The sequence below is a fragment of the Thunnus albacares genome, chromosome 5 (genome assembly GCF_914725855.1).
Source record: "Thunnus albacares chromosome 5, fThuAlb1.1, whole genome shotgun sequence".
Lineage (NCBI taxonomy): Eukaryota > Metazoa > Chordata > Actinopteri > Scombriformes > Scombridae > Thunnus > Thunnus albacares.
Genome location: NC_058110.1, coordinates 9,985,538 through 10,012,748, shown reverse-complemented (window position 1 = coordinate 10,012,748; position 27,211 = coordinate 9,985,538). Strand labels below are relative to the sequence as shown.

Here is a 27,211-nt window from a genome sequence, read left to right as displayed (position 1 = left end):
TTTTTTATTGCTGCTGTTTTGTCTAATGCGTCTTTTTTAAATCCCTGTTTCTATTTTGGTTCCTCGCATGCACCATGGAGCATTATCAAGTTATTTTGCGCACAGAGAGGAGGCTGTAAAGTGATAACAATGGTGGTAATGGTTTTACTTAAAAGTCCTTTAATAATTCAGTAGATTCCAAAACAGGATAAGTTGGCTGTGGAGTTGGAATCGTTTCCCCTACTGATTATTGAAGGACTTTTTGACCAGAGAGAGCATAGTTGCAATAGTTGGACTTACTTGAAATGTTTTTTGGATTATCAAAAAGAAGAAATTTACTGCTCGGAGAAGTTATGGCCCATGAAGTGTATATAAAGGAAAAAGTCCAAGTTAGTCTTTGTGAGCAGTGTTTTGAATGTGGGACATTGCTGGCCAATGATGGATGACATCTTTTAAGTGATGCATTTGGAAAAAACGCTTTTTGATTTTGTTCATAAATGTATACTGCATATAGTATTCGTATTATGTTTAGCAATTTTATTGAAATGTAAATAGAGCACTAATCAAATTTAACTCACACTCACACATAAAGAAATGCATGTCCAGAAGGTTTTATACAGTTCATAATGGTAATAAATGTACAAATAAACCTTTGTGAAATGGATGGTGTAACCGAATAAATTGAAATGAAACCTTGTCTCCTGTGGTGATATTCCATAGTATACACCAATATCTGTGCTTTTAACATCTATGTTTCTGTTATAGGTCAAACCAGTGAAATACAGTGTGTTAAAAACATAAGGACAGAGTAGGGATCTCTGGCACAACTTCATCTACTGCCAAGGTGCATGATGAAGAAAAGAAATCGGAAAACATAATGACAGTCATGTTAGAGCAGGGACAGAAGATTGACAGGTAAGAGACCAGCTCTGTTAGGTCAGTGCCTTCACACAGTTAAATAAAATGTAGTCTTCACTGCATTCTGCATCTTTTTGCTAAAATCAACCAAAAACACCAGTGACACAATGATATATTGTCAAATAAGTGTCGTCAATTGTAGTTTACTGTACTTTTTAAGAGACTGTGTCTGAGATATACTAAGTTTTTACGATGTTGCAGTTCCTCCCAGTCACCAACAGAGGTCATGTAGTTTCTCTTAAAACCTGTTTTAAAACTATTATCAGGTGTGTGATCTAATGCCAACAGCCAGCGAGGCCTTATCATTAAACAGCAGTAGCTGACATCATGAATGTTATTGCGTCTGAATGGGAGCAAACCTGCAACCAGCTTATACAGTCTTGTGAAAAGCTTTCCCAGAAAGGAAGAGCAGCAGCTGTTGTAGCAACAGATTAATGGTCATGGTTTTGAAACATTCAGCAGTCTCATATGGGTTTAATGTTCAGGTGTCCACATACTTATGGTTATGTAGTGTGTTTATTAAAGGTACAGTTGCTGAGCACCCTGTCCTTTTACAGAATTGCCCTATTTTCATGTTACTCACATTTCCAGTTGCAGTTACCCAGCACAACCTCTACCTCTTACAGCTTTTCACCACTGAGAAGCTTCACAGCAGCATTTAGGGTGGTAAATGACTCGCTCAAGGGGCTGTTGACAGGTTATTTTGTGTAAGAAAAAGCCTTTCCTTTAAATCCATTGATTCCCATTTATTTTGAAATGTGGAAAATACTGAAATGAATTAATTTTGTCAAAGCAAAAGCAAATACTGTATGTCTCACCATCTGTCATCTTTTGGATTGATCATGTAGTTTGCAGCACTTTACTAAGACAGCAGAGGTTGACATTTTACATACGGAAACCACAATTAGGACATTTTGAAAATGTTGAGAGCACAGATCCACTTAAAGATAATTAGATTGAGATAAATTTATGTTGATTGTAACTAAAGATGTTAGGAACTGTAGTGAAAATAAGAGAAGAGAACATTCAACACAGCATAGAGCAGTTAATGTTCACAGCCTCTGGTAGTATTTATCATCATTTTGTAGTTGCTAGGGCAACAAAAATTACCACTTGTCCTGTTCAGACACATTTTTATCATTTTAATAATAATAATATCATCTTGGATGTACTTGTGCTGTTACCATGGTTTCAAGGCATTATTTCGACAAGACAAAGCTGGATCAACACTTATGAAAGGAAAGTGTTTTTTAATCCTTATTTCAAGGAGTGACATAGTAAAAGGGCTCAATGATTTTTTTTTTTTTTTTTTGAACAACAGGACAACACAGCAGGGACCACAACATGAGACTAAAAGAGAAAGTAAAAGAAGCACAGATATCAGCCAGCATCCAGGGAACTGGGAACAACCTAAGGACAGGAATGCTTGTTTCAGATGTTTGCAATGAAGCAGCACTGATAGAGAAGGATGCTGAGGGTGCAAGGCAGCATGATCACAATCAGAATGATTCAGCAAGTATCGAGCCGAGGAAGAGAAACACTGTCAGATTGTTGAGATGGATGATAAATAAAACAGCGTGGGTTGTGTTTCTTTGGGATGTACAAAGTAAACATAAGAGTAAGGAAAGATGGGAATAATGTTTGTTAAATAAAAATGGAAAAATTAAGAAACAAAGGTGAAGACAATACCAGTTGTGGCCCTAAAACAGGTGGAACTTTTCTAAAACAATTCAAAACCCAGTATTACCACCATTCAGACCACCCTGCCCTACTAAGTGTTTGGATACAATTAAAAGCATACTGATAATTAAAGCCTTACCAGTAGTAATGATAAAATGTCCTAGGGGTGAAATGAAAAGGATTTATCCCCTTGGGTCCATGAATGTGCTCAGTAAATGTCATGGAAATCTGCCTGTTAGATGTCTTGTGTGCAGAACTGACACCTTGCCCCGAGGTTGGAGCTATAAGAAAGCTCATAGAGTGTTGGAAGTAGAGAGGGTTCATCTTCTGGGGAGCATGATTATGCTCAGTAAATATCTTTTGTGCAACTGGAAATTTTTTGACCAGTAAAGAAGGATGAACGCTGGGTATGAGTGCTCCTTTCTGACTGATATTTATGAGACCCATGTCTGATCACTGCAAGATCATATTGTGCTTATTAAATATTTTATCACACATATTCACAGGAACAGACCGACCGACCTTGTTTTCTCTTCAGAAAATGTTTATTTTCACAAAGAAATTGCATCGCTACGTTTTGATATTTCAGGTATTTTATGTGCAATATTACAGTTATTACTTAGATAACAATGTTAGTGTTTATAATGATATAGTATTTATTTGGCTTGCTCCACCCAACGCTTATTTTTTATATTCCTTTCAAAAGTCTATGTGGAATCTCAGTTGAAACTGCAGATTTACTGAGACCTCTAGATTGGTGCATTCATGTGAGGTTGTATTGTATGCATACAGATTGACAAAATCACTCAAACAAAATTGTTTTAGTTGGTGAATGCAGTGCTGTTCTGCAGTGAACTCTGGTCTATTAATTATCCAGACAGCATGCCATATTTTTACCCATTAAATGAAACTAGTGTTTAAAGCATATTGTGCTTTCCCTCATTTACTCTCCAGTCTCTCACTTTCTAATGCAATTTTAATACCTCACTCTCCGTTAGCTGTACACTTCCCTGCTTCTTACCACTGCCTCCCTTTTCCTCCTCCTCCTCCTCCCTACTTATCCTTTCACACTCTTTTTACATTCTGCTCTGTTTTGACTGCAGCAATGCGGTCGACTGAAAAGGAGGAGGAGTGTTGGAGAAAAAATAATGACACATTTAGTGCTGATGCATGTGGAGGAATCACGAATATTTGCCATCAGCATTTGAAGGAGCAATCTCAGTGTCATGCCCGTGATGATGTATCAGGAAAGAGAGGTGGAGTTTATTTTCTTGTTCTGTTAATAATTTATGCCAACTGTGTGAACGTTTCCACACCGATTAAACGAAATGTAGGAAGCAGCTTGTATGGATGAGGGAATGCCCGATAGATCACAGAGGTTCCCCCCCTCACATGTTTTATTCTTCATAATGAACATGTTTGTGAGAGCCCTGGCTTTACTCTCCTACCCTCTGCCTCTGACTGACTATTACATTATTTATGATGTGGGGATGTGAGCTGTGCTGTATATCCTGATGTACATTTCCTCTGCTGAAATGCAGAAAAGTACAAGCTGCTGCCTGCATGTTAGGTCAGTTACGGTATTTTACAGCTATCTAGCTGTGGAGCAGAGGAGCATGACGGATGCAGAGATAGAGAGGAGGGAGAGGACAAGGAGAGCACAGATTGCTGCAAATTCAGACTTTATCAGCAGCCTCGTCTTAACCACAACAAAGGTACAGTATCAACCTTTTTTTTTTTTTTACCCTTTTCAGCCTCTTCCTTCAAATCATGTGTGTAGTTGTGTGAAATACTTGAGTGATAAGCATTTTTTTTCACTGTTTAATGTGATGCGAATGCTCAGTATATGTGTCAATCCACAGGACTTTTTGTCATCCTCACATTATGCTGAGGAAGGGCTTAGAGCCGCTGAAAGGAGACCGAGAGGTCCTCCTGGATCTGGACTATGGGGGTGAAGCCCAAACCACAGACAGCTATGGAAGTCTGCAGAACGGGTGCTTCATCCCGCCAAGATATGTAAGCTGTATTTTTTTTCCCCCTCTATAAACCTTAAATATGCTGCAGTGTGTTATCCTTTCGTAGATGAATCACATAAATATTGAAAATAACTGCACATTCACACAGCAGCCATTAATTCCCCTGCCTCATCCCATCATACCTCACTGACTTCTCTGAGATGTTGCAGTGAATCTAGAAGGGGTTTATATCCTCTATGTGATATCTGCAGGAGTACAATATATTATGAGGTGCTATATATCACTGGCAAATCAAAACTATCTTGTGGTGAAACATGACTTTGCTGTGCTGAGAGATTGTTTTCAATCATGCTGTAAAAAACTCAGTGATCATCTCATCTTTCTGGGCTCATTATTGCAAAGTAGAGGCTTTTATGCTGCTGTGTAATTACACAGGATTTACAGTGAAACCTCATCAGAAGGAAATTAACCGTCCATATACAGTACAGTGTGTTTACATGCAGGGAAGTGAGTACAAAATAGCCTTTTTTGCCTACAGTTCTCACTTGTTTTTTGCAAATATAGATAATAACTAAACTGCATTGATACTTTCAGCTTTCAGCCATAGCTTGTGATGAAGATGCAGATGGGGATGATAATGACCCCATCGATATTCACTTTAATACAAGAAGTACCCAGCCACTTCCACAGCTGGGGAATTACTTCACAGATGGAAGAACCAAAATAGGTAAGCAGCATCAGCAGCTCACATTGTATTAGCTGTCACAAGCTGAATGATGGATGACTGAGTGAGTCCCTCATTTAACCTTTCGGATCCGTGTGCTTGATCTGGGTTTAGACTTTGTGCTGGTGTGGGAGGTTCGCTCGCGGAGGAAACGGCGAGGCAAGGGGAAGGACAGGGGTGAGGTGACCGGTGAGGACGGGGAAGCTGTGCCCACCGAGGAGAACAGCAGGTCTGAACGAAGGAAGGCAAAGCTGGCACAGTGGAGGGAGAAGTTTGTTCAGAATCTAGAGTGTGCCGGACTGCTGATGGAGAAGGTACTGAAGATCAGACTGAAGATCGTTTATCTTATTAAAAAGCTCTCAGTCTACTCATAATTTATTTTTCCTTATAAATGAACAACTTCTTACTTTTCTCTCCTTTAGGAGGAAACTGCGAATGAAAAGAAAACAATACATTTTCTGAAACTTAGCGCTCCTTGGGATGTGATGGTGTATCACGCTGAGGAACTCTGCCTGAGAGCTCCATTGCAAGTTAGTGCAGTTGTTTATAATTACATCTTTCTAATTTAAAGTTATAATTCTTAGCATTTTTCGATTGTCTCTATGGATGACAATGTCAGTCTCTCAGTTAGGTGGTCAATCCACCATTTTGGTCCAAACTGAAATAGCTCAAAAACTATTGGATGGATTGTCGTGAAAATTTGCTACACATGTCCCCCTCAAGATCCCTGAACTTTTCATCAGTAGGTCAACATTTTAATTTGTCCAATACTTTTATGTCTAAATAACTGCGAAACTAATGACATCCCATCAGCCTCAGCTGTGCTTTGTGTTTAGTGCCAATTAGAGTACTTTAGCATGCTAACATGCTAAACTAAGATGCTAAACATGGTACATAAAATACCTGCCAAACATCACCATGTTAGCATTTTTGAGCATATTAGCATGTTGAGCATGCTGATGCTAGTGTGGTAGAATTAATCTTGGAGACAAAACACAAAACTGAGAGGCAAGTTTTCAGAAGAGTATTTAAGGGTAGAGTATTTTTTATTCAAATCACAAGGTTTAAAGACCTGAGTTAGTTCTGCACAGAGTAACTGACATTGTCAGGCAATACTGTCTGATTTATACTTTTAGGATGATATGCTAACACATCTCCTCATCCTACTTACATCTCTCATTGGTCTTTTCTTATTTATCCCAATAACTCCCCTAAAATATCACTGGTTATAATATAAAGAGTAACAGGTTTATTTACTTTGTCTGTATATGCTTGGCAGACTATTGATTTTGTCTAATGGCGGGGGCACCCTGCCCCTCACCAACTCCACTTCTGTATCATGTCCGCTAAACAATTTCAAAAACAAGAGAGTATGAGCTTTAACATACACGTATAGAACAATCAAGTGAAGAACATATATCTAGTACATTAAGAATATGTAAGTATATCCTCCTGACTACCAGGAAAAAAAATATTGTCCGATTACATTTTTTTTTAAATTCCCCAATCCTTGTTAAGTAATTAGAATGCTGAAAACATTTTTTTTGAAAAAAAAGTTTTTATTTTTAAGATATCATGTGTCCACTACAGTGGACATCAGAACGCCATACATGTGAAACGGAACCTTGATGGCAACTAGTTAGTCCCAATGAAAATTTCAAAAAGTCATCATAAGAACGAGTTTGACATCCACATAACTGTCCATCATCACTTTTGTTTTTTTGTTTTGCTTTGTTATGCTTTTAAGATATAATGTTTCCACAGTGAACATCGGAACGCCATATGTGAAACTGAACCTTGATGGCAACCAGTTAGTCCTTATTTGGTATGATACTTCAAAAAGCAATTCCCCTTCTTGGAAACACAAAGGAATACCTTGCACTTTGTGCACATCACGTATGTTTTGCTCTTGCAGCTGGATCTGCGACACCTTGATGCATGCGTTTCGTCCACCATCTCTGGAAGATGGATGGCGCCATAGTGTCTGAAAGCTGCATTTGGCTGCGGTTTCCACTTTTGACGTGGTGGAGTGTAGTCATCTTCGCTATCACTTGCGATGCCTGCTTGGGCCCGAGTAATCAAGTCTTCACCAAGGAGCAGTTTGAAGTCAAGGAACTTCAGTGGTTTCTTCCCCAGAAACTGGCTGTCACTCTTATACTGAAGCCAGGAGTTGGTGATTGCCAGGTCAAAAAAGTGAAAAACTGCACGCACTGTCCATTTCCGAGTGCGAAAGGCCATCCTGTAGAAACTCAACATTCGGTCAACCAAGTCCACACCACCCATGTTGGTGTTGTACTCAGCAATTGCCAGTGGCCTTGACACCTGGACAAACCTTTTGTCCTTCTTGGACCATCTTCTGCGTGTGTCCTGAGGTTCAATACCATAGGCGGAGGATGCCATGGCAACTGGCTTGTTGTCCAACCACTTTATGACAGCAAGTTCAGGAGTGCTTCTTCTGACTACCATCTCTGATGCCCCTCTTCCTTTCTTTTTGAAGGGTTTATCCCCTATGATCTTGCACTCCTTTGGCACCCTGTTTGTCATGAGGGTTCCAGTCCCTGTCATCCCTTTTGCCATCAGGATAAAAATAAAAAAATAGGACAAAATTAAGTAATTAACTATAAACGTCCACTACGGAGGACATTTTTTAAACTCTTCAATAATATGCTAAAATACAACTAAATTAATTCAGAAACTGTTTTAATCTGTTCTTAAGAGACTTATATAAAAAATGCCATCAACATTTCAAGCCAAAATTTGCTCAATAAAAAGCTTTATTCACTTACCTTTCCTCTTCCCATAAAATGTGCTTGCACTGACGGACGCCATTTTCCTGGATGTGGAAGTGAAAGGTCCCAAAGCCCCACCCCTTCACATTTGGTATCATTGAAAAGCCCTATCTGTCCTCTATAGACAGCAAAAGGAGTTAAAGCAGTAGTATGTTGTGGATGGGAGATATTCAGGTTTGCGAATGTCCTCCACAGAGGACAAAATTGAACTACTGGTAGTCAGGAGGATATATGCATTTAAAGAATATATGTATGCTTAGAGAGTATATATGAATTATATCATAAATCTTCAACACATAATCAAAAACAATTGCCTTAAACTATGAATTTTCCACCACACTAACATTTGGCACCACAGTCCTTAAACACAGCCTCACAGAGCTGCTAGCGTGGCTGTAGACTCTTGTGTGTTGTTATTACATCAAACACCAGATTTTATTGTTACTGACAGATTCCACCTTTCCTGAGTGAGATTCAAATGCGTTCCCCAGCACAAAGGGTTGACAGGACACAAAACTGTACATGCACTTATTGGAAGTGATGAAGAAGATAAAAGCCAATAATTTCAGTATTAGCTTGTCAGAGGACATTGTTGACTGTCTTCCTTGTATTCTTTATGAAACCTTTGAGCCCAGAGTTTGTGTGGCTGCACTGTTAACAGATGTGAGTCGCTCTTCTTCTGTTGCATTACTGACAGTCCAGCCACTCAAGGCGTGTTTGCTGCCTCCACTGGTAGATACACAGTGTAATTTCTGGGGCATTTACACCAGTTAACACCAGTAACCACGATGTCACCAAATCAACTGAAATTTTAAGGATCATACCTTTATAAAGACGTGGATGATAAAACCGTCATGATACTGAATGACTGTGTTCTTGGCTTACAGGCACAGCCGCATCATGACTTAAACACATCTGCGCGGGTACTGAGTAGACTATGCATCCCTAACGCAATGACAGAGTCAGTACCAAACAGGCCGCTGGACTATTACACATGTGCCTTTCGCAAGTCAAAGATGAACAGGTGAGTTCCAGTTAAAGTTGGTAATAATAGGATCAGTTAACGTTGTTTTGCAGTATAGTGTAATTGGTTAAGTGAACGTCTCTCTTCTCCAGATTCCTTGGCTGTGACAACCATGAAACCTACTTCACTAATACACAAAGACATCGTGTTGTGAGTAACAGGACTTCCTCCACAGTGTATGGACTCAGTGAAATTATTCTGTCATGGAGTGAGAGTTTGCATATTATTTCAGGTGTATGAGATTCTTGCCAGGACGGTGTACGGCAAAAGGAAGAGAGCAGAGGTTGGCGTGGACAGACTGGTAAATGAAGGGGCGTACACTGCAGCTTTCCCCCTGCATGAGGTGTGATATTTATATCTGCTCTGTAATCTAATTAAAAAATTGTGCTGCTTTCACTTTTTATTCAACATGTTTTTATTCCACAGGGCCCTTTTCAGCTTCCAAGGTATGAAATCCGTCCTGATGAGTTGAACCAGAGGCAGGTTCTTCACTACTACTGGTCCCGCTGGTGCAAATGGTACAAGTACCAACCACTGGACCACATCAGGGAGTACTTTGGAGAGAAGATTGCCCTCTACTTTGCCTGGCTGGGTAAATATGAATCCTTATTCAGAAAGAAAAAAAAGTGTTCAATAGCTTTCTCATGTGCATGTAATTAGGATTTTTTTTGGCACTGATCATCAGAAGAAAGAAAAATCAGATCTCCTCAAATGATTTGAATTAATTCTTTAGCGGGACACACATTAATCATAAGTCATAAGTTGTTTGTAGAAGTTAAACATTAAGTTGAATAGAGATCACCTTTAGCCTGTAGCCAGACTTCTGAATCGCTGCCCACATCTCATTCTCATTCATTTGTTCAGCAATTCAAATAAATTATCAAATGTGAAGAAGAAAAAAACAGTAATTCAGTCCAATTTTCGTGAATGTGAGACAAATGATTTAGATTAAATACACTTGCATCTGGAAGGCTCCAGTTGGTTTGTGAATTTTGTGTTTGGTGGAAGGAATGAAGGACACTCTGACAGTAAGAAAGATTCAGTGCTGTTGATGTTTCTCTGCAGCACCCCTGGGAGTTTGTGAAGGTAGAGAGGTCAATGAATGCATCAAAATACAAAGAAATCTGGGAGGAAGATCTGCAGTACTCTGACAGACAGCTGAGACTTCTGTGAACATCTGTCTTCAAAGATTAAAGGCTCTAATTGCTGCTAAACAGACCTCTGCTATTTATGTGATTCATCATTTTCCATTTTATTTATTTATAATTTTTCCAGGAAAAAATCCATCTGGCTCACAGAAAGTTGCATGATTTCCATTCAGTTTTCGACATGATAAGTGAAATCCATTATGTCTGAGTAAAGAGTAGACAGAACATCAAACTACAGTTAATTTTGAGACAATAAAACTATAATCTGCAGCATGAGACATACGTCTTCTGCAACGTCAACCCAACCTCTTCATCAAGGACATTCCAGCATTAAACAGCAGTGCTTCAGTGTAATTGCACATAAGCTGAGATCTGCAGCCTAAAGGAGCTTTATGTCTCTACAGGTTACTACACAGCCTGGCTGCTGCCGGCAGCAGTGGTTGGGACCCTGGTCTTTGTGTCTGGAGTCATGTCCATGGGTACCAACACACCAGCGTGAGTCCACATATTACATAGAAAATACATGTTTTACTGCATAACACAAAAAAATGACAAGGAGCAATGTGGAATATAGCATCAACAAAATGTATACAAGAGCCAGGAAATCAACGTTTTAAAACATAATGAAGTGATGACAATGTGACTCTAGCATTTAGTTGATGTATCAAGCTTTATTCATCAAATTTTAAAGGGGAACTCCACCAATTTTTCATATAAAGGTTATTTATGGGGTACCCTGGTGGCATAGGGATTAAAGCATTGATCTTGAGCTGCAATGTACCTGGTTCGAGTCCAGCTGGGGACCCTTGGTCAGTTTTCTCTGTGCTTCCTCCCCTCATTTCCTGTCATTGCTCTACTATCAGTAGCAATAAAGTAGACCCTTGCTTAATGCACTCAAGGATTTTGTTGCTACAACCTTATTTGGTCTGGTATGACTAGTAGTTTATGGTGGCTAATGTTAGCAAACTTTAGACAGATATTGCTGTGTAACTAACATTACTGTGTCAGTTTGTCTTTGTGACTCTGATACTTGTGCTACCGTTACACTCACTGTCATTATGTCACTGATAAACATTTCAGTGGTTGTATCGCTAAAGTAAAATGAAAAGTAAAATAATTAAACAGGCTACACTTCACTAGGTGTGTTTGTGGTTGCATTCCACTCATTCTCAGTCAGGACGCCTCATGAGGATGTCAGTCTCAAGCAACATGCTCAAGAAAATCCTGGGAAATGAAGGGAAATTCAATGTGGCATTAGCTCTCAACAGATGTAAAAAAAAGACAGTTTGTGATTTTAGTGTGAGTTACATGGTGAAACAATTTATTGGCAAGCAACAGCAACTGGGTGCAGTTACCTCCTGGAGTCTTGACGTTGCAGTGAGGTTGCCAGATTTGGTTTCATCGTACCTGTACAGAGACCAAAACCAAATCCTGTTCTTACTGAACCCATCTGGCAACTGACACCATAGCTATAGTCCAGCTCTCTAATTAACACACAGACATGAGATTAGTATCAATCTATTTATCTTATTCTCAGAAAAAAAGAGGATAAGCACATTACCCAAAATGTTAAACTATACCTTTAAGGGATACCATAATTGCCCAGAAATGAAAACTCACTTTCTGACACACTTTCTCCCAAATTATGCTTAAACAAACACGGTTTGAGATGCAAATATATCAAAGCACAGCCTGTTCTGAATAAAAAACAAACCTCATAATTATACAATCCACATGGGAAATGTCTGTACCCAATTTATCATACATTATTTACCACCACAGTAGTTATACTGACACAGCACTGAAATCACCTCTCATTCAGACTTCAGAGCACATGTACCTTCAGTGTGTGTCCCCAAATGTTGTGTTATCAATTCTAGTGTGTATCACAGATCTGTTGCTATGGCATCCTGTTGGTGTCAGTGACAGAAAATTAATCCTGTTATAAAATAACAAGGAAGCTTAGAGAGAATGGAAGATGAATTAATATCTTAGGGAAGAAAACAGCTCAGCTTCATGAAGTTCATTAGTTCACACTATAGATTAAAGCCAGATTAGTGGAGAATATATGGAGGCCAGTCTGCAGCAAAAATAAACAGCAGTTATCTCATGTGATAATGGACAATTAGTGCAGAATAATCTCCATTTATAGAAATGAGGAAGAAAGATGTCAGGATTTATTTGTGCAGCAGAGCCAACGTGTATTCATGGTTTCAGTAACTCACTCATTAACTCTAATAAGGGAAAGTGCAGTATCTCTGTTCCCTGGCAGCTTGCAACAATTTCAACACCTTTTATCTGATCTTTTTTCTCACTTATCCAGGAATCAATATACACCAGGCTTGTGTGCATGCAAAATCCATTACAATTAATCCCTTAGTGCTCACACTAGTAATTATTTAACATGTGGTTAAAGGGCAAAATATCTGTCAAATCTGCTTTGCCACTTGATTCATCCAAATCTGAAAAGCAATCCTGGTTTGAAAGCTTTAAAATGTGATTTCTCTGTTGTAACTAATCTGTGTCTATGTGTCTGTCAACAGTAAGGAAATCTGTAACAGCAGCGCTAGTTATCTGATGTGTCCTCTCTGTAATACATGTAAAGCCTGGAACATGTCTGAAATCTGCACCATGGCCAAGGTGATTACTTTTCAAAACATCTCACTGAAACCAAGAAGTCTGGCGCTGGTTAAACTTAAAGCTATAAACCAAAAACTATGTACTCTGACTTTCTGCCTTGCAGTTGGGCTACCTATTCGACCACCCAGGTACAGTCTTCTTCAGTGTGTTCATGTCCTTCTGGGCCGTGACGTTCCTGGAGTACTGGAAGCGAAAGATGGCCACCCTGGCCCATCACTGGGACTGCATGGACTTCCACGAAGAAGAGGTGTCACAATCTTTTCTTTGTTTATAGATTTATGGTAGTTATAGACCTCACATCTAGATACCCCAGGTCTGCAAAACAATGGGAATAGGGTGGGGGTTCCCCAGGCACTGGTGTGAAGTGCATCACTTTCTTTTGGGTCCCCAGATGTAGTCTGCAGTTGTAGAAAACCAGCAAAGAGTCTATCCATTAATACTGATGTCATCACTGTGTTCCTTCAGGAGAGACCTCGGCCAGAGTTTGCAGCCATGGCCCCCAGTATGGAACAAAACCCAGTGACTGGAGTCAAAGAGCCCTACTTTCCAGAGAAGACCAGACTGTCCCGTATGTTCACTGGCTCCATGGTCATCATTATGATGGTGAGACACTGTTTAAAATTGATTTTTTTAGATTTCAGGTTTATGATTTGAGTATTACTGTAAATGAAGTATTTGAATAGCAGAACATTCTTGTAAGAACATTTGTAGGAATCCATCAATATATTGGTTTGGTGATATCAACCATTATCTATGAGTCTGGCATTGGCCAGTCAGAGCCACCAACTTTGTTCTCTGTTTAATGCAATGTAATTTGTTTTATTATTTTTATTGGAGATGATCACATGCCATGCATTGATTTTGATGCAAAATCTTAATCAGATCCCATACAAGTATGTACAAAACATGTGCTGATTTTTCTTATTCTTACAGTCATTCTCATTGTACTTTGTTTCATTGGAGAGTCTCACTGTCTTTTGAGATTTTACTCTTGTGATCCTGGTGAGAAAGAGGCGTGGAGTTTACACCTGTGTGCTGTTCAAGTGAATCCTGCAGTGGTAACTGAACCCTTTTCTAATAATGGATCCAGGTCATTTGCCCACAGGGCTAGATATGATCTGATAATCTCAGTCATACACTGCATGCTCAATCCAGGATTAACTTGTTCTTGAAAAGGGATCTGAGGATCAGCTTTCCCCCACCCTTCCTCTCACAATACTGACAGAGGTGGAAAAAATGGTGCCATGGCATCAACACGCACGGCCTATAAAGGAAAACTGAATAGAACAGTATCCTTGATCACTTATCTGGAAAACAAACCAAGAGGAGTGACTGAAATTGAAGGGTAGCTTTCTTTTTTACTGTTGAAAACGAACCAAGGAAATGTTTCCTGTCGAAATAAATAGATAGTGGCTTTAAATTGGTACTAATATACATACAAAGCACCATCTGTTCTTGGCTGTGTGATTCACTGTGGGATAGCCTTGGATATGTACTGTGTATTATGATAATTAGGGCTTCCACTTCAAAGAAACAGTTTGTGAAATTGAAAATCAGAGATCCACTGGTCTGGTGTTCCTGTGTTGTACCGAACAGTTAAACCCAGAAGACAAACAATAAGGAACTGTGGACATCATGAAAAGGATAATGTGAATTTTAGGAAAATTACCGTGGCTGATCTCCATGCAGAACAATTGTTTTCCTACAAGAGCTCTGATTAAACTAAACTAAACTAAATCAGTAAAAGGTTTTCAGATGTAACCTCACACACCAAACTTAGTTCCCTAAACTCAATCTGTGCTGCGAGTTGTTAGTCTGGAAATCATTTACTAAGAGTTGATTGAGCCTGGCAGCGAGCAGTCTGGACCAGTGAGCAAGCTATGGAGAGTGGTGAGGATGATGATGGCTGCACTTTATTTGGCAGTGATAGTGTACAGGCCGTGAATCTGTAGTGGTGAGAGTTTGGAAACCTGCATGAATGGAGTGCACCTCCTGAATCTCATGAAGAACTACTTCAAAGAGATGTTCCAAAGTTCAGTATCACCAATTCTAATCTTTTAACCCAATGTCCCCGTGTCTTCCCTCTCAGCTGTGCGTGGTGATGATCTTCCTGGTGACGGTTGTCATGTGCCGCGGTATCATCAGCGTGATGATGTACCATACTGGGAGCCCCGTCCTGCGCACAGAGGTATATCAGAGCTACATAGAGCTACAGTGGGATGTGTGAATTTAACTTTTTCTGTTTTTAATATTTGTGTGATCTCCACTCTAGGCAGGAACCATAGCCAACATCTCCAGCAGTATTGTGAATCTAGGCTTGATCCTGTTGATGGGCCGGGTCTATACTGCATTAGCTGAGCAGCTCACTAAATGGGGTAAGGATCAATACTGCTCTCATTAGATCTTCACTAACTAAAAGCTGAGACTCCTCACAAAGCAGATGAAAGTCTTGAATTTGATCCAAGCATCAGGGGTAAAAATACTCCATCAGCGAGGGCAACAGACGTTACAGAACGAGACATCACAACACACAGCGCTGAGCATATGAATGTGACACACCAGTGACCATTTTGACAGATTGACCAGGACTGGTCTGTTTTTCATAGGTTTAACCATCACTTTTATTGATTAAGGTAACATTTGTACTCACCATGTTAATTGCTTAGATTTCTGAACACAGTGACAGTGCTGTGAAAAGTCAGAAGGGGAAAGAAACATGAGTCGTCACATGATCAGACAGGTTTTAAACAAATTCCCTGCTAGCCAAACGTATTAGGAAGAGAAAACAATGGCAAACATTAATATTATTACAGATGGCGTAATGTGTTTAACACTGTGTGTTCTTGTTTTCTCTGTGGCAGAGATGCACCGAACACAAACCCAGTATGACAATGCCTTCATCTTCAAGGTGTTCATCTTCCAATTTGTCAATTTCTACTCGTCTCCCTTCTATGTGGCTTTCTTTAAAGGAAGGTGAGACATAAGTCTGTCACAACGATCACACAGACAATCATGTAATGAAAAATATATTGTGACAAACAAAGTATTTAATTTACCTCTCTATGTGTGTAGGTTTGTGGGTTATCCTACCAACTATGGCACCTTGTTTGGGATGAGAAATGAAGACGTGAGTCTCTTCTTCTACATTTTTATTAATCTATAATTTCACAATGAATGTCACAGGGAAAAATATCACATATCCAAGCATGGAAACAAAAATGTGTCTGTGTGTTCTGTGTGTCTTTATATTCAGTGTGGTCCTGGCGGCTGTCTCATTGAACTGGCTGAACAACTCTTCATCATCATGGTGGGAAAGCAACTCATCAACAACATTCAGGAGTTCATTATCCCGTATGTTTCCTGTCCACGCATTCAACTGATACCAGTATGACTTTCCTTAGAGGTCAACCTGATCTGTTATTTTATTTGATCTATATGTCGTCTGTCTCTTCTATCTCAAGGTTTCCTTGCTTTTACTTAACAGAGTACAATTTTCCAAGTTAAAATGATCACTTTCAAGAAAATGAATTGTGCATTGTTGTAAAGATAATAGCTATCATCAGTGTGGATTTAGAAATATCTGAAAACCAGTATCAGCAGAACCATCAAATTACAATTTACCTGCATGACGTAATGTTTTGAAGTGCTACATCAGATAGTTCTGCATCCTGATTGCAGAGGAGTTTGTCTGGTGCAGTAAAGCCCACCAATGTAGCTCTGCAGCACTGGCACAGTGTGTGTGTGTGTGTGTGTTTCCAGGCACATTTTGTATTGTATTGTTTGTATTGAATGTATGATCAGCGATAAGCCATATATGTTTAAATTAGATCTTCATGCTGATTCCCCCAACAGTGAGGTCATATATACCGCTGCTGTTGGATTGATAAAATGATTGTAGCTGCTTTGACCTGCTGTGAGTGTGACAGCTCTGTGCGAGAGGCCACAGGGAGGACTGGATGTGGTTTCTCTTGTTTGTTTCTCCTGGGGGAGGAAGAGAGAAGCCTGTGTCATTTTCGTTTTTTGTGTGATTGGTACTGTTTTGTATTACATGTGCAGTGAGTTTTGAGGCAGATATGTGTTACAGCAGAGGAAGAATGCGTTACCAAGATGTCAGTTGAAAAGCCACAAGAGAACCATCATCCTTTGCTTTTGTAGTTTTGAGTCCATCATGACGAAATTAAAAACCCATGCTCACAGCTAATCATCAACACTTTAAACTAACTCAGTTGTCCATGTAATGTAATACATGTGTACAAAATAACAACAAAAGAGACAAAAAATGTAAACAGTAATGAAAGGCACCATGAAGAACTTTAGAATTGCATGTAGGGACACAGAAGAGAAAACATCCTCACTAGATGAGCTATTGTTTTGTAGCTGGGCTCTAAAATAAAAGCCTCTCTCTGTCTCTCTGCTCCGACAGTAAAGTGAAGGCCTGGCGCCAGAAGAGATCTTTGGCCAAGGTGCTCGGGGGTAAATCATCCCATGAACCTCGGCGCTGGGAGGAAGACTACCAGCTGGTGGAGTGTGAGGGCCTGTTTGAGGAATACCTGGAGATGGGCAAGTATCCTCTGCTGTACCTTAAAGATATAATGTCACTGGGTCTATGACAAACTGTATTAACTATTCAATAAAATACAATATGATGAACATTTGTAAAAAAAAATAATGTATAACGTGCATTAAAAATGCCGCAGTGCTCCAGTTCGGGTTCATCACCATCTTCGTGGCTGCGTTCCCCCTCGCTCCGCTCTTCGCCCTCCTCAACAACTGGGTGGAGATCCGTCTGGACGCCCACAAGTTTGTTTGCGAGTACCGCCGGCCGGTGGCTGAGCGCGCCCAGAACATCGGAGTCTGGTTCAACATTCTGGAAGCCCTGTCACACCTGTCCGTTATCGCCAACGTGAGTCGACATCACGAAAATGACATCACAAGACGTCATCATCACGAGCGGATGAATGTCATGATAATACTAGATAGATTTTCAACATTACGTTTTATCCGTCCGCAGGCTTTCCTAATAGCCTTCACATCAGAGTTCTTACCTCGCCTGCTCTACCAGTACAAGTTTGATAATGAGCTCAGTGGATACGTCAACTTCACCTTGGCTTACGCACCGCTTAACTTCACAGAGTACCCCATGTGCAGGTACACTATATGCTGATTGTCTGAATGATTGTTATATAAGAGTGGCAACACACTCTTTGTCTGAAATTCTATATTTAGCCTCTCAAATATGTTTAATTTCCATCTTCAAGACATCAGATCACAGACTTGACCAACAGAGGGTAGCATTACTGATGTTTAACACATTGTTCATTTTCCTAACATATCATATACACCAACTATTACATAGTGTGTTCTGCAGTAACTGTGGTTTATTTTGTTTATTTTTTAGATATAAAGCATTCAGAGACAACAATGGAGACTACACACTGTTCTACTGGGAACTCCTTGCTGTCAGACTTGGTTTCATCATTGCCTTTGAGGTGTGAAGGGAGCTGCTTTGTCTCTCCATTTATTTATTGGCTTATAAGGGCTAACTTGTTTTCCTTCTGCTTGTTCAAGTGATTTTAATGCACATCATTCATTTTTATCTTTCACCTACTTCTCTTCCTTGGCTGCGCTTCTGTTCCCAGGTGCATATTTCAACCACTGGTCATTTAATCCTGTGTGATACTTACCTGTATCAGTAGTTCATACTGTATGTTATTTTGGAGCTGTTCCCTTTGATTTTACCATGTCTCCTCACTTTATACGTATATCTCCAGTTGCATCCATTTTCACTCACACTTCCCTCTGTTCCTCTGTGTTCTTATTTGTTTTCACTGACATTTCAGGCAGACATTTTCATTAAGGGGTCACAAGTAGAGTAAACGTAAACCCACACAACTACAGCTAAGCAGGACCAGCATTCAGTTTTCTGAACAAACATGTCAGTGCTAGGAAAAGAGCAAGAGTAATCACTAAGGAGAAGGGTACAGTAGAGGGGATTTATAGAGCAAGTAGCAAAGTTTTTGGCTGTCACAGCAATTTGGGAAAATAATAAATATTTCAGAGGTGCATTTCCAGAGAGGAAAAATAAGGGAAATCCATAAGTACTCCAGGAAATCACAGAATATCAGAGTGTAATGAATGGATCTGAGTGGAATTTTGCCAAAATAGGAATCCTGAGATATAAAGACAAAATAATTCAGTAGTAGGACATATTGAGTGAAAGACAGGAAATGCACACATTTTCACATGGGAAGTACAATTAACTGTAAGCTCAAAATCAAGTTCAGATTTTGTGACAGGAGAGGCAGTTTTCTTCAGTCTGACGAGGAGGTTAAATGTCTCATCTGTATGTCGTCTCTCCTCCAGCATGTGGTGTTCTTCGTACTGCGAGCCATCGACTGGATCGTACCCGATGTCCCCGAATCCCTGGAGCTGAAGATGAAGAGGGAGCGCTACCTGGCCAAGCAAGCTCTGGCTGAAAACCAGGAGGCCCTGTTGGTGAGTCGAGGCCGAGGGGCCGCCCCTGCCACTCCAGGCACCTCAAGCCCAGGTCAGTAGAACATGGGACACACACACACACAATGCAGCGCAACACACACTTTCATAAAACCTAACACTCCAGTTTTGTAATTGAATATTTAAGAGAAGAGATTTGAATATTTCTAGATGAGGGGATTTTAAATGTTTTCTTGTCAGGGAGATAAAACTATAAAGCTAACACAGACCCTTTTAAAAAGAATTAATCTAAGTGAACCAACCATTTGAGAGCATGATCACACTGATATATTCAGAGATAGCATAGGTGAGAGTGATATCAATGATCAAAGTCATCTATGATCATGTCTAGAGAATTCAAAGGATCAGTTCACTCATATCACACTAAAATATATTTTCTCACTTAGTCCTGTCACTAATGTTCTCAGATCCCTGACTCACTTAACTTATCTGTTGGTCATGAACCTTCTGTATTGTCTTTGTCTTTAATTTTGTTTTATCTTAGTTTATTTTTTCAGTTAAAATAAATAACTCTGTACCTGCTGCCGTCCAGATATAATGGAGGTGAACAGAACTGCTGATGCTCAAAGTGCTGAAAAATTACACTTGAACTCATTAGAAGTGTGTCTTTACATAAACAATGTCATGGTTGTTCTGGTTAATCCACAGACCTCATTGTTTTGTTGTAGCTACAGTATTTATAGTTTCTGATAAAATACTAATTTACTTCCTTATTAGCTTCATGGTATCTGCCCTAAATATCAGAATAACATTAAATGTTTGACGTTGTGCAGTATGTTGTTGTCCCTTTGGTTCCACACAGGTGATCAATGAAACAATGCACCAGTAGTGTTCACAGGTTACATACAGTGTTAAAACTGTCACTGAGACTGTTGATTCCCATAAATAAATTCCAGATTTTAAAGGCTTTTAAAAGCTAACCCACCCACATACACACCTCCACAGCACCTGCAGCCAACTAGCCGTCATAAACTCGCTACACTGCAGGCAACATGATCATTAAAGGTAATCTGTGTGGGATCTGACCTAAATATATCAGTTGCAGATGAATTTGATTATATCCGTACGGCTTGTGGGCTGATATCTGTTAGCATGATTAATACTTTCCACTGTCAGCACTGCTGTTAACGTTTAACTTAAAAGTATGGCGGAATGATTTCACTGACATTATATTCAAGCAGGAAGTAAACATTGGGCAGCAGAACAGTTCAAATACAGCCTGTGTCAAAGTTCTGTACCTGAGGACCACAGTCTGTCACAGCCACAGCTCGCTCATGGAGACTACTGTCCCATAGAGTATATTTTCCTCCTCATGTGTGTGTGTGTCCCTGTGCTCTGACCCATGTTTGTCATGTGTCTCATGTAGTGAATGTTGCCGGAGGAGGACAGGTGAGTACCACACAACAGGTAAGTAAGTGGCATTCTCAAGAAAGATGTCATTATTTCAGTAATCATAGCAGAATTGATCACATTTAAATGAATTCTAGTTTATAACACATTAAATGGCCTTAAGTACATATAGTACAGTACATACAGTACCACAACACAGCACTACCTGTTACCATTTCCTGCCACAACTTCTAAATCAAATTTAAATTCACAAAATGTGAGGGAACAGAATTCATAAATGTGATGAATTAGTATATAAGTCTGTAAAGAATAGGAGGCCCAAAGAGGTGCAGGGTTCTTGGCTCGTGCCATTGTCAGGGGGCTTAAAATTTCTAGTGGGTCTGCCTGTCTCTCTGTTTTGGAGCTAATTGTCTTAGTTGCTAAGGAGGGGAGAGATGCAGAGTGACCGCATGCAAGCTGAGGAGAAAATGTTACTGCTGCTCAACTAGGGCTGGGTGATACAGTTGAAGAATATTTTTCAGATATGTATTGACCTAGATATGTATTGCATGGCAAATCATGTGTTCCACTGTATTTCATCACACACAACTCTTCAAATATGTTTAGTAAAATCTTTGGTAAAACCTTTTCATTCATTTGGACAGCACAGTTTTATAAGACAATAACACAATATTATCTCACCAGTGTAAGTTATCTTATGTGTCTGTGTGTTAATTATGGAGTCAGCTTAGCTTAAGGACTGGGGGCAGGTAGCCTAACTCTGTCTGTTAGCATAGTTGATACTTTCCTCTGTCAGCACTGCTTTTAATGTTTAACCTAGAAGTACAGCAGAATGATCTCTCTGGAATGAAATAAAATAATATTACATTCAAGCAGGAAGTAAACAGTATGCAGCAGAGCAGTTCAAATACAGCTTGTGTCAAAGTTCAAATCCTGCACCTGTCCAAAGTTTAAAAAGAAACATTTAATTAATTCAATAAAGGCATTTTATGCCTTTATTATGGCAACAGAGAGTCAACAGGAAACGGGGGGGGGGGGGGGGGTATCGATGTTGTGGTTACGTTATGTCTGGTTTCGTTAATTTATACATGAACAGAAACTGAATTTGTGATTTTAGAAGGAGGTACGTGTTCTTTACGAGCAGCAGTTTATCCATCAGCCTGTACTTCCTTCACTGCATCTGGTTGCTAGATAAAGTTGGAAAGTACAAGTTTTAGTGTTAGTCTCTATAAAGGTACAATAATACTACACACATCATACTATACACATACTGCATGTTAATTAGTTACCTTTAGAGATATTAGTAGGTGTACTTTTTTTTTTTTTTTTTTACTTTGGACACAGTTAGGATGGCTGTTTCTTTCTGCTTCCAGTCTTTATGCTAAGCTAAACTAAACACATCCTGACTCCAGCTTCATATGTACTTAACACACAGACATCAGATTCAGATCAGATTGATCTTCTCGTCTCATTCTTAGGAAGAACACAAATTTATAAAAATGTGTTTCTCAAAATGCTTTACAACATACAGTAGTAGTTGAGGCAGTATGTTTTATTTTTTGCAGTGTCATGCAATCAGCATGTGCCACAAGAATACAGTATAGCAGCAGTGAACAGTAATTCAGTATATGTTGTGTCAGCTTTTTTTCTCTTTCCATACATCTTACAGTAGTCTGTCTGACAGACTAATTCTCTCCTCTTTCTCCCTGTTCCTTCCCCATTCCTTCCATGTCCAAACCCAACTGCACTGCCTTCCCTGAAGCAAGCGACACGTCCTTTGGAAACATGAGTTAGGACTCCAGCGTGGAACGGAGTGGTGGGAGGGAAGAATGGGGGGTGGGGGGGGGAGTGAGGAATAAAAGACACTCCTTTGCGTCTGGGATAACATGAGTGAACTTTTCCCCTGAGTGAATAAGTCATACTGTCAACATTATGATGGGCAGGTGTGTATTGGAGGCTAAACTTACCCAAACCAAACCAACATTTTAAGGCTGACTCACGAAAAGTTTATGACATACTGTATATTCATACCAGACCAATGCATTTGACATCTTCAAATGTTAGGGGGGAAAAAAATGTTCTGAAAATGACTCACTATGTCCAAACTGGGAATCGATCCTACAGTAACTGGGCCCAAATCTGAAGGAAAAGGAACTCAAATCTGTGATTGGATAGTTCCCTGATGAGCTACAAGGGTAATGGTCAAGTAGACCCAAGAGTGGGTCTTTTGGGGCTCAGGTCTGTCCAGTGTCCTCTACTATGCATCACAGTAAACAGTATTACATTGATGTTAAATATGTTTTGATGACATTAAAGGGGCACTCCAGTGATTTAGTATTGCACCTTCATAAAGCTGAGGGACAATACAGCAGGGTAGTCAAATTAAACTCAATAGCATCTTTCATAGAGTTGCACAGTGGGAGGAGTTATTTCACTCATCTGAGGTTCTGGAAATTAAAGTCTGGAAATTCATTTTCTGCATTGTGGTTGAATCATCAGTACAAAAGATGAGCAGCTGCATTGAAAATGATCTGGCTCTTTTAGCCAAAGATTCACACCTTTCAAACCCAAGCTGAGATAACCCTGATGACATCTTCAGGGTTATTTTGTCGGACTTGACTCTCTCTGATTCTCCAGAAACACAAAAGACATACAACTGTTTTCACAGGATGAGTAGTACTACCAATGACAAGCACACTGATCAGTGGAGTGCCGCTTTAATTTGAGTTTACATTCGTGGTTCTTTTCCTCTTCATGACCACTGACTTGAGATAAAAGTTTACCTACGTTTTACCACTCGCTGATACTGTAAGATCTTTTATTTCCTGCTAACTTTTAATATGCTTTCATTGTGAGCTGACAGACTTGTTATTATTGTGTCGTCTTCACTATGGGATGAATGTATATGTACTCACACATACACTGTACTACTGTATATATATACTGCACTTTACTGTCCATTGATGCTGAGCTGATTGTTTTGTCTTTTCTACTTGAATATTCAGCACAGTGTTTATATGGAGGATTTCTGTGAGCTGCTCATGTACAATAGTGGAGTGAAATAGTACATTGATACAGTACATATTTTGTGTGTGACCTTTTAGACCAGAATAAATCTAGTTTGATGGATGCAAACGGCTCCTCAGCGTGGGATTTTGAAATGCTGATGTGTCAGCAGGGTGATTCTGTACTCGGTGTGCTGTAGGGATGAACTTGAAACGTTATCATGACTCTCCATCTACCTTCTCCACTTTCTTGTTCTCGTCACCATCCTGCCCACCCTTCAGAAGATGAAACCTTCTCCAAACAGCAGAGAAACCTGCAGACAGATAAAGAAGAGGCTGATTTATTAGGAGTCAGAAACAGACAGGTGTTCCTTAATGATTTCTCTCTTCCTTTCCCTCCTCCCCTCACACGTCCACCAATGGCTGTGGCCTTGGGCAACTCCTGACTTTTACTTTATCTCGTCTCCTCCTCTTCCTCTTCACCCTTTTTTCACCCTTATTCTCCCCTCACCCTTATTTTTTTAATATATACTCTCTTTCTCTCCCCCTTTCCTCTCTCTTGGCCACATTCATCTTCTGATTGTTATGATTGCTGTGCGTTCCTCTGTCATGGCCTGCAGGAAGAGTGAGTTAGTACATGTCAGCGAGCACAGGTATGCACTGCGGACACCGGCTGGTTCATTCACTGACTGCTGCAGTGAGGAGGGAGATGCTTGCATGCACGGGCTGCAAAACACCCACAAGGTAACGATGCAGCAAACAAGACACTGCAGCGTGGCATGTGAGGGAGAAAAAATACTTTTAAAAAGTACGATGCAGATATGTATGGAAGGGAGATATGTTATAACTCAATATCATGATATCAGTAAGAACAACCAGATGTGATGCCACTGAATGTTGATGATCATTTTGAATTATCTTGCAGCTCTTTGCAGATATTTTAAAAGGTTTACGTAAACAGTAGCAACATTATAAGAAATGATATCAGGACAGGCTCAGCTCAAGTTAGTAACCTTCTTAAAACCTCACTGACTAGCTGGTCTGGTTTTTTTTATTTCTTTTCCAACATTAAAGCTGCATTGATCTATTTTTTTTGGCCACTTAAGGGCAGGAGCAAGTAAACATGAAAACATGACACTGACGTGTTATTATCTCATAAAGTTGCAGAAGGTTCAAGCAAACGGTTGTTTATTTACACATCCAGCAGAAGCAGAGCAACATTTTCATTCATTTGGAGTCGTGCTTGTTTCCAACATATATAAGTCCAGTATTCACTCCTTTACACACTACAAGCATTTCACTACAATACACTCTCCTTTTAGCTCATATAGTATGGCATTTCATTAGACTCAAAACCTGCGTTCATAAAAACCAGGCACGTGCACATGATATGAGCACACAGAACAGTATCCACGAGCGAAAAAGCATCCTCGAGAAGGAGCATTTCTGCTCTACATCCATAAATGCAGACCTGCGAGCATGGGGCTGTGACAAGTGTGAGCTCGACCCTCGCCCTATGTGCTTGCAATTGCTCAACACTCATTCGCTCATCAAAATGACTTTTGAGACTTTGGAGGCAGGGATAGAGTAGACAGTCCGCTCCTTTGATTGGTCACTTTCAATACTGACAGTGACCTTTGATTGGCTGTTTGGTTTGATCACTGACAGTCAAAGACAGGCAGTTGCCTGAGAGAACAAAGGGAAACTGATTCTCTGTTTTTTGTCTTTGTTCTCTCAGGAAAATACCTGTCTTCGACTGTGTCAGTGATCAAACCAAACAGCCAATCAAAGGTTATGGTCTCAAAAGTCAACTTGATGAGCAAGTGAGTGTTGAGCAGTTGCAAGCACATAGGTCGAGCTCACAGCCCCATGCTCATGGGACTACATTTATGCATGTGGAGCAGAAATGCCCCTTCTCGAGGATTTTTTTCCTCTCACGGACACTGTTCTGTGTGCTCGTATCACATGCCTGACCCTGGTTTTTATGAGCACGGGCTTTGAGACTAATTGAACGCCATTATATAGTCTGAATACTCCTGAGAGAAATACCTAGCTCTTTCACTGCTAAATGCTAAATGTTCACTTGCTAGTTGATAACTTTGGCTAGCTGCCATTTAATGCTGGGTGGTAGCAGAGCTGCAGCCTGGAAAAACCAAATCATGATGCTTAAAAGCTCAGAGCTGAGAGTAACTGCAGTGTTGGATGATAATTTACTGTGAGTTTGTCACTAAGAATGACACTTTTCACTCCTCATGTAGTCATGTGAGCCATTGTGTTTATAACAATAATGATTAGTGCAGCTTCAAAGCCGTTTAAGGGGAAACAATATGTTATGGGTTTAACAGCTGTGTCAATCAAACCTGACACAGGTTATTTTTATGACTTATTTGAAATCATGTCCTACAAAAACTATTTTAATTTGTCAATAGTTAAGTTTTACCCCTAATATTGCCACTTCAAAATATATTTTCTTAGTGAAAATCACAGACTACTCTCAAGCCTTTAACTATGGAAGTCTATAGGGGACTATATTAAATTTATATTGTAAACCTGAAAATGAAAATGTAATTCAACAATAGCATTATAATTTTCCACATATGTATGTGTTATTGGAGTTAAAATTAAAATGCAGTAATCCAATTTGTATTTTCAAATACTCGTATAGACGTTCTCTAACCATATTAAAATGAAAATGGAAAACTGTTAATTTAATTTAATTCCCAAAGTCATATCCGCTGTACAGTGGACAATGTTCAAACATTAATATAAATTCAAAAATTAAAATGCAATATAAACAATATAACCTGATTTTCCATTTATGCAAGTAATATTTAAAGGACCAGTGTGTAAGATTTAGTGGCAACCAACTATAATAGTGTGGGAGAATCTACGGTGACCGCCGGGCTCCATGGAAGCTCCCTATGTAGATATAAAAGACTCATTCTAAGGTAAAAACACAACGTTTCTTATTTTTCAGGTGATTATACACCAATTAAAACATACTTATGAATAATATATTCCATTATCACCAAGTCCGTTCTGCTAGAGGGCATTAAATTCTACACACTGCAGCTTTAAGTCACAATTAAAATTAAAATGCAATTTTCCAACAATCTAAAAATGAAAATGGCATTTGACAACAATGACTTCATTTTCAAAGACTTAACCAGCTGTACAATGGACAATATTTTAATGTTAAATCAAATTTGAAAATTAAAATCCAATATAAACAATGGAGACTAATTTTCCATTTCTTCTTTTCTTTAAAGTACAGTTTTCTAAGAATTTGAAAATTAAAATGAAAACGGTATTTGGCTATTGTGGAATTACATTTTCATATTCAAGTTAACATTATCATTTTAATATTGTCTCCTATAGGCTTCCATACCTAGCGACCTGTTTTCTTCCAACAAAAAAAGGGGGACAATTAGACTTCCACCACTGCTGAGTAAACTGCTGTCCCGA

At 39.5% G+C, this 27,211-nt stretch overlaps 1 protein-coding gene across 4 annotated transcripts; it reads left to right on the top strand.

The window, feature by feature from the left end:
* The first annotated feature begins 796 nt into the window (after nt 1-796).
* ano11 (anoctamin 11) lies at nt 797-23,876 on the top strand. 4 transcript variants are annotated; one of them, XM_044352160.1, is made up of 26 exons: nt 797-894; nt 3,681-4,292; nt 4,440-4,593; nt 5,148-5,280; nt 5,392-5,591; nt 5,700-5,807; nt 8,954-9,090; nt 9,183-9,240; nt 9,323-9,433; nt 9,517-9,682; nt 10,643-10,733; nt 12,782-12,878; nt 12,982-13,125; nt 13,344-13,481; nt 14,968-15,066; nt 15,151-15,253; nt 15,740-15,851; nt 15,951-16,005; nt 16,132-16,229; nt 17,302-17,438; nt 17,576-17,781; nt 17,890-18,026; nt 18,277-18,367; nt 19,242-19,425; nt 20,758-20,798; nt 22,504-23,876. In XM_044352160.1, the coding sequence occupies exons 3-26, from the start codon at nt 4,462-4,464 to the stop codon at nt 22,528-22,530; spliced, it is 2,805 nt and encodes a 934-aa protein (XP_044208095.1). In that variant the 5' UTR covers nt 797-894; nt 3,681-4,292; nt 4,440-4,461; the 3' UTR covers nt 22,531-23,876. The 4 variants fall into 4 exon arrangements, with proteins under 4 accessions (XP_044208095.1, XP_044208097.1, XP_044208096.1 ...); XM_044352162.1 differs by lacking the exon at nt 20,758-20,798 and having other exon boundaries at nt 19,242-19,373; XM_044352161.1 differs by lacking the exon at nt 20,758-20,798.
* The last annotated feature ends 3,335 nt before the right edge of the window (nt 23,877-27,211 follow it).